Source organism: Pollachius pollachius, assembly GCF_949987615.1.
Source record: "Pollachius pollachius genome assembly, chromosome: 2".
Lineage (NCBI taxonomy): Eukaryota > Metazoa > Chordata > Actinopteri > Gadiformes > Gadidae > Pollachius > Pollachius pollachius.
The window spans coordinates 919,687-927,186 of record NC_136935.1 but is presented as its reverse complement, the minus strand read 5'-3'; the positions used below and the strand labels follow the sequence as shown (position 1 = coordinate 927,186).

Here is a 7,500-nt window from a genome sequence, read left to right as displayed (position 1 = left end):
CGTATGTGTGTGTGTCCGTATGTGTGTGCTCTTATTTGCGTGTGTGTGCGTGGGTGTGTGTCGCAGCCTTCTGCTGTGGAGGACGGAGCGTCATTAGCACCTCAATGGGGCCTGAAGGAGGCGTCCCGGCATGGAAGGGAACCAGGGGCCGGCCCGTCCCCAAAGCCAGCCGCTGTGCACGGGGAGGAAATGAGCCGGGGAGGGACCGGCAGCTCCGCGGAGGAGGGCGGGCAGCTGGCCCACCAGACCCCCGTGTTCCAGCGTAGCGGAGGGAGGAAGGGGCCGCCCAGTGGGGAGCCCGAGGCCAGCGGGGGGGAGGCCTGGACAGGTGGCTGTGGCTCGGGTTCTCTTGTGGTCCTAGGATCCATGTTCTATGATGGTCTGCTGAATCCGTCAGTGTTCCCAGCGCCACGCATTCAGGCGAAGGCACCCCCCCCCCCCCCCCCCCACGGCTGACACTGTCTCTCGAGTCAGATCTGGATGTTGATTGGTTGAGGGATGGCGTCAATATGTGTCACTGCTGCGTGTTGCGTTCCCGGTGTGTTGTTGAGCTCCCAAAGATACCGAGGTCCTCCACCCAAGCTGCCCGCTCGAAGCATGCCTCCACCACCCATCCACACACACACACACGCACGCACGCACGCACGCACACACACAGACACACACACACACGCACCTTACACTACACACTCCTGCTCCTTCCAGCCTTGTCGCATACCATGAAGCTGCCGCCGTTGCGATCACACAAATCTGTGTTGACTCAGGGAACCTTCCGGACGCACACACACACACACAGACACAAACACACACACACACACACACACACACACACACATACACCCATGCTCTCATGGGGCAAAAGACAGATATAGTGGGCAGATTGATGATTGATAGGCGCTGAGATCTCTCGGTCGCCGAGGAAGGGATACGTCTCAGCTCCTTCTGCTTGTCTGCCCGCCCGCCTCTCAGAGGAAGAGGAGGAGGAGAACAGGACAGGGAGGAGGAGGAGGAGGAGGAGGACATACCATCTGGAGCAGAGGGAGGGAGCAGCCGAGGACTGCCACCTGTATCTCTCGTTAGGAGCTGCCTCTTGTCGGCAAGAGTTAGGAGCTGCGGCCGCGGCGGTGAGGGCGGGCGGGGGGCGGAGCGGCCCAACGGTGGGGCAGTGTTTCAGGAAGTCAGCGACAGAGAGGGGGAGGGGGGCGCTCCACGGGGGAGTCCCTGGAGGGAGAACCCCCCCCCCCCTCACCACATCCCCAATCTCTCCACTTCCTCTCGTCTCCCCTGAGGTCCCCACTCACGCTTCTCCCCCCCTACCCACCCCGTCAACTTTCAGCGCTAACCTCAATGCCGTTCTTTCTCCACACGCCACAGGCCGTCACCGCAGTACAAGCCCCCCTTTCTCCTCCCGTCAGCCAGACCCTGCGCCCCAACGACCGGCCTCTCCTTCAGGCGTTTCTCCATCTCGTTCTCTGTTGTGACCTCCGATTTCAAAATACAATCGCCCTCACGTTGATCGGCTGCTAATCGTTTCGCTACGGCCACTCTGGCATATACTCGACTCTACTTACAGACTAGCCCATCGCTGCTCGCTCCTATTCCCTGGCCTGGCCATCACTGCCTTATCACCATGGCTGCATCACTAAACACAGAGAGCAGAGGAAGCCATTCAGCTATCTGTGGTTCCTACCTTATAGACCCGGCTTCAATCCAAGCCTCAGTCGAGATGCCTTCTAAGGGCACGGTAGCTCTCTGTGGTCTAAAAGGCAATGCACAGCTGTGTGTATGCATGTGCACATATGTGTGTGTGTGTGTGTGTGTCTCGTGCATGTATGTGTGTATACGTGTGTATGTGGGTGTGTGTTTGGTACATATATTAGCATAAGTGAGCGAGCAGGTGCCTGTCCGATTTGGCGGAGGTTAGAGAGGAAATTCCGGCAGTGTCTGCTTGTGTGCGTGTGTACGTGCGTGTGTGTGTGCGTTAGAGGACCTCGTGTGTGTGTTCCCAGTCATATGCATTGTGGGTGTTTCCCTTTCCAGGATCATCTTCCTGCAGGTGAGCATGAACGAGGGTCTCTCCTACATCACCAGCTCCGTGCACATCACCACCACTGAGTGTGTGAGTACACAGCCTCATCGGAAGCCCGCGCACGGGACACACACACATGCTCTGTGTGTGTGTGTGTCCATTCTCCACTAACAATAACAGTCGGTGCATGTGAGAAGCATGTCTTCCCCCGCCCTTTCCTTACTTTATTAGAAGTGAAGTTTCCCTTCTTCAAACGTCTTCCCTGTTCTCTTGTTCTCCTGGTAGCCCTGTTCTGCTCCTCCTCCGTCTCTCTCTGGCTCCTCTGCTCTGACTGTCATCAGAGGTAGCTGTGAGTACTTCCTTCAGCGCTCTCGTCTTCCGCATGCAACGGTTCTATCTTTGGTTGTTTTTGTTTGGGATTTAGTCTGATGTGTGTTTGGCACTGGCATTGCTTGTGTATATAGTGTGTGGGCTCTTGATGTGTGTTTGGTGTGTGTGTGTGTGTATGTGTGAGTTTGTGTGTGTGGTGTATGTGTGTTTCCTCATGCTTGTGTGTATGTGTGTGTGCGCGCTCATGATTGTGTGTGTGTGCTCATGATTTTGTGTGTGCATGTGTGTGTTTGGCCATGTTTGTGTGTATTTGCATGCGCTCTAACGATTGTGTGTGTGTATTTGTGTTTCCTCATGCCTGTTTTGTGTATGTATATATATACGCGGTATGTGTGTGTGTGTGTACTCATGCTTGTGTGTTCTGTGCATGTGTGCGGTATGTGTGTGTGTTCCCGGTGGTCCCAGTTCGACGGCACCATGGTGCTGGTCTCCCTGCTGGTTCTGTTCCTGCTGCTGGGGGTCATGCTGATGTGGTGGCTATGGCCTCTCTGCTGCACGCTGGTGAGTGGGCCTCCGTCGCCGTGACATCACCGTGACATCACCGTGACATCACCATGACATCACCGTGACATCACCGTGACATCACCAGATACCATGACATCACCATGACATCACTGTGACATCACCATGACATCACCGTGACATCACCGTGACATCACCAGATACCATGACATCACCATGACCTCACCGTGACATCACCATGACATCACCTTGACATCACCGTGACATCACCGTGAGATCACCAGATACCATGACATCACCATGACATCACCAGATACCATGACATCACAGTGACATCATCGTGACATCACCGTGACATCACCATGACATCACCGTGACATCAACAGATACCATGACATCACCATGACATCACCAGATACCATGACTGTGTTTCCCCTTTTCCTCCTCAGGTCATCAAAGAGCCCCCCCCTCCCCCCCCGCTGGAGCCAGTAAGTCGGCTCTAAACATCGGGAACTTCTTCCGTCACGGGCAGTCGGGGCTTTGTTTTGATTGGAGGGTTTATTTATATGCGTGAATCATGGAAGGTCTTTGGGACAGGATATTACATTTCTAGCGCCAGCGCGTTCCCTGGGAGCCTGCTCTGCACTCTCAAGATGTTGTTGTGCAAAAGCATCGGACCTGGCAGAACTTAAATGTGTCAGATGCCCCCTGTGGACACAGGGGCTCAAAGCCACGCAAACATGTTAACCCCGCCACTACCTTGCATAAAAACACCAAATGTAAGCAGAAGCATGGGAGTACTCTGGGGCCACAGCAGTGGAGGCCCAGGTTAGGCTACGGATCACCCACGGTGAGACCAGGGGCTCACCGCTGTTCTCCTCCCAGGAATCAGACGACGAGGACGGGATGCCCAAGAAGAAGTGGCCCACGGTGGACGCCTCTTACTACGGAGGCCGGGGAGTTGGGGGGATCAAGCGCATGGAGGTACACACACTCACACACACATGGAGGTACACACACTCACACACACATGGAGGTACACACACTCACACACACGGAGGAACACACACTCACACACACATGGAGGTACACACACTCACACACACATGGAGGTACACACACTCACACACACGTGGAAGTACACACACTCACACACACGTTGAGGTACACACACTCACACGTGGAGGTACACACACTCACACACACATGGAGGAACACACACTCACACACACGGAGGTACACACACTCACACACACATCAGTCACGGGCCTCAAGGAATGTCTGATTCATTGATTAGTTGATCGACGGAAAATAACCCAATTTGAATGATCGATTAATCGTTAGTCATTGATCAGAGTACAAAGTACAAATAACAAACATTTGCTGCTTAATGACGCGGTTCACCCATGATTCACCCATTGATAGGGGGGCAACATATATTAATCATTTGATTATGAAATAATACTAATACTATGAACATAATCGTGAGTTGCACCCGTGATTGAGTCACATAACCCTTCACCACGCACGGCTCCATGAGCTCTTTGAGGAGGGGGGGCTGAGGTGTCCCGCTCTGCCCCCAGGTGCGGTGGGGGGAGAAGGGCTCCACTGAGGAGGGGGCCAAGCTGGACAAGCCCAAGAACGCCGTGGTCAAGATGCCGGACCAGGAGTTTGAGCCGTACGAACCCAAAGCACGCAAGCCCCCCCGACGGCCTCCCCAGCAGAGGCGATGGTACACTCCCATCAAGGTAGGGTCAACCCCCCCCCTCTCTCTCTTTGGTTTACCCTCTGACCCTTTGATTTGCTTACCTTAAACCCTGCCTGTCTGTCTGTCTGTTCGTCAATATGTGTGTCCGTCTGGTCTGTGCCTGGTTGTCTGTCTGTCTGTACCTGGTTGTCTGTCTGGTCTGTGCCTGGTTGTCAGTCTGTCTGTGTCTGTCTGGCTGTGCCTGTTTGTCTGTCTGGTCTGTGCCTGGTTGTCAGTCTGTCTGTGCCTGGTTGTCTGTCTGTCTATGCCTGGTTGTCTGTCTGGTCTGTGTCTGGTTTCCTGTCTCTCCATCTTCCTGTCTGCCCCTTCTTTCTGACTTCCTGTCTGTGTCTGACCACCTGTGGGTGTGTGTGTGTGTGTGTGCGTGCACGTGTGTGCGCGGGTGTCTTCTTTCTGACTTACTGCCTGTTCGTGTCTACCTGACTCTCTTTGTAAATATGTGTGTCCGTCTGCTTTCCTGTCTGTCTGCGTCTGGTTGTCTGTCAGTCTGTCTGTGTCTGGTTGCCTGTCTATCTGTTTCTATATGTCTTCCTGTCTAGGCCTTCTTTCTGACTGTCTGCGTGTGTGAGTGTCTGTCTGACTGGCCCTCTATCTGTGTCTCTATCTTTCTAACCATCTGTCTGTCTGTCTGTCTGTCTGTCTGTGTGTTCTCCAGGGGAAGCTGGACGCTCTGTGGGCTCTGTTCAGGAGAGGGTACGACCAGGTGTCCCTGATGAGACCGCAGCCAGGCGACCAGGTCAGTCTCCCACACACTAGCTTAGCTTACACTGTAGCGCACACACACACACACTAGCTTAGCTTACACTGTAGCGCACACACACACACACTAGCTTAGCTTACACTGTAGCGCACTCACACACACACAAGCTTAGCTTACAGGGTAGCGCGCACGCATGCACACACACACACACACACACACACACACACACACGCTAGCTTATCTTACACTGTAGCCTACTCACACACACACACAAGCTTAGCTTACACTGTAGCGCACTCACACACACACAAGCTTAGCTTACAGTGTAGCGCGCGCACACACACACACACTAGCTTAGCTTACACTGTAGCGCACTCACACACACACACACACTAGCTTAGCTTACACTGTAGCGCACTCACACACACACACAAGCTTAGCTTACAGTGTAGCGCGCACACATACACACACACACTAGCTTAGCTTACACTGTAGCGCACTCACACACACACACACACTAGCTTAGCTTACACTGTAGCGCACTCACACACACACACCGATAGCTTAGTTTATACTGTAGCTTACACAAACTGAAACTAGCTTAGCTTGCACTGTAGCGCATTCACACACAGTCTAGCTGAAACTATAGCACACTCACACATACAAACCTAGACTGGGTCACCCCAGCCCGTTCTGCCGGATTCGCCCTGCAGAAGGGTCTGGAGAAGAGCAATACATTTCTTTCTGCTTCCGACACGTTTTCGTGGGAGCAAATCACCAAGCTGGCTTTTCCCCCTGGCACGATATTGGCTGGTTTAACAAAATGATGACAGGGAAGCCACGGCAAGCAGACAATTGCGTACAGATTCAGTTGAACTAGGCCCGTTGATCACGCCTCTTGTGCTGAAGAAAATGACGGCAGTCTCCCCAGACCAACGTGCAATCTACGGTTCAGCTTGCTCTGGCAATAGCCAGGCTAACACAAACCAGCTTATTTGGCGCCGTAGTGCACTCCCACACAAAAACTAGCTTAGCTTGCACTGTTACGCACTCCCACAGAGAATAGATAAGCTAACCTCAAACCGCACTCCCACAGAAAAGAACATGGCTTACACCAGATTTTTTACAACAACAACCCAACCACAAAACTCCATTTTAGCTACAGAGTGGTTCAAAAACACCCCGGTTTCAGTATTGTTTCCTCTTGCTCACACAGTTAGGTTTGTGGGAACAAGGCATCCAGTCTATTTCCAGCGTCTGCCTGCTATCGTGTAGAGGAGACAGGTGTCACTGAGCTAACTACAAACAGCTCTCTGTGGCTCCTGCTACTGATCTGCCACGTGCATGTGCACGCTCTTACTCGGGCACGCACGCACACACACACACACACACACACACACACACACTGACAAACACACACACACACACAGAAACACACACACCCCCACTCACACACACACCAACACACAAACACACACACACAAACAGAAACACACACACACACACACGCACACACAGACAGAAACACACACACCCACACACGCACGCACACACATGCCCACAACCACACATGCACACACACACACAAGCACACACACACACACACATATACACACACTTGCCATGCACAAACACAACCCCATACACACTCTTTCTGGATGAGCGAGCTACCGATCCCATCTGCTCAGACAATTCTGCTATTATATCCACACAGTATTGCACCGTTCTACTCCATTCGGGGTATTTTTAGACAGTGTTGCTCCTAAACTCGATTACTTTCACTATTGAAAACCAATGACAAAATGGAGTCTCACTCCACCATGTGCACCACTTATACCGTCCTCGGGCATGTGCAGGGCAACTCTCCCCTCCTAAGTTGTTTTCTCCCATCATACGGGTTGCCATGGTGACACATCTGCCCTGGAGAAACTGGCGTCATTGTCTCCCTTTTTGCATGGCTGCGGGCAATCTCGCCCATTCAAAGTAAACGACTGCTGCGCGTTCCTTGTATGAAATCGCCCATTAGCCAAGAAGACAGTAAAGCCAGCAGCAGGCGGCGAAGGCAGCACGCGTAGTACAACGAAACACGTGTTCCTGTCTATAAAACGTTAACACAGACGTTGTTGTTTTCATCACTTCATCCAACACCCC

The 7,500-nt window shown here is 52.8% G+C and overlaps 1 protein-coding gene across 1 annotated transcript in view; it reads left to right on the top strand.

The window, feature by feature from the left end:
- antxr1d (ANTXR cell adhesion molecule 1d) overlaps positions 1-7,500 on the top strand; it is a gene marked incomplete at its 3' end in the record, with an annotated part of 22,640 nt that overhangs the window by 14,315 nt on the left and 825 nt on the right. Inside the window, exons 12-17 of the mRNA XM_079729015.1 lie at positions 2,041-2,119; positions 2,825-2,920; positions 3,331-3,369; positions 3,767-3,865; positions 4,465-4,629; positions 5,305-5,385. Of these exons, the coding sequence (XP_079585141.1) occupies positions 2,041-2,119; positions 2,825-2,920; positions 3,331-3,369; positions 3,767-3,865; positions 4,465-4,629; positions 5,305-5,385 (559 nt within the window). The remainder of the gene's footprint in view (positions 1-2,040; positions 2,120-2,824; positions 2,921-3,330; positions 3,370-3,766; positions 3,866-4,464; positions 4,630-5,304; positions 5,386-7,500) is intronic.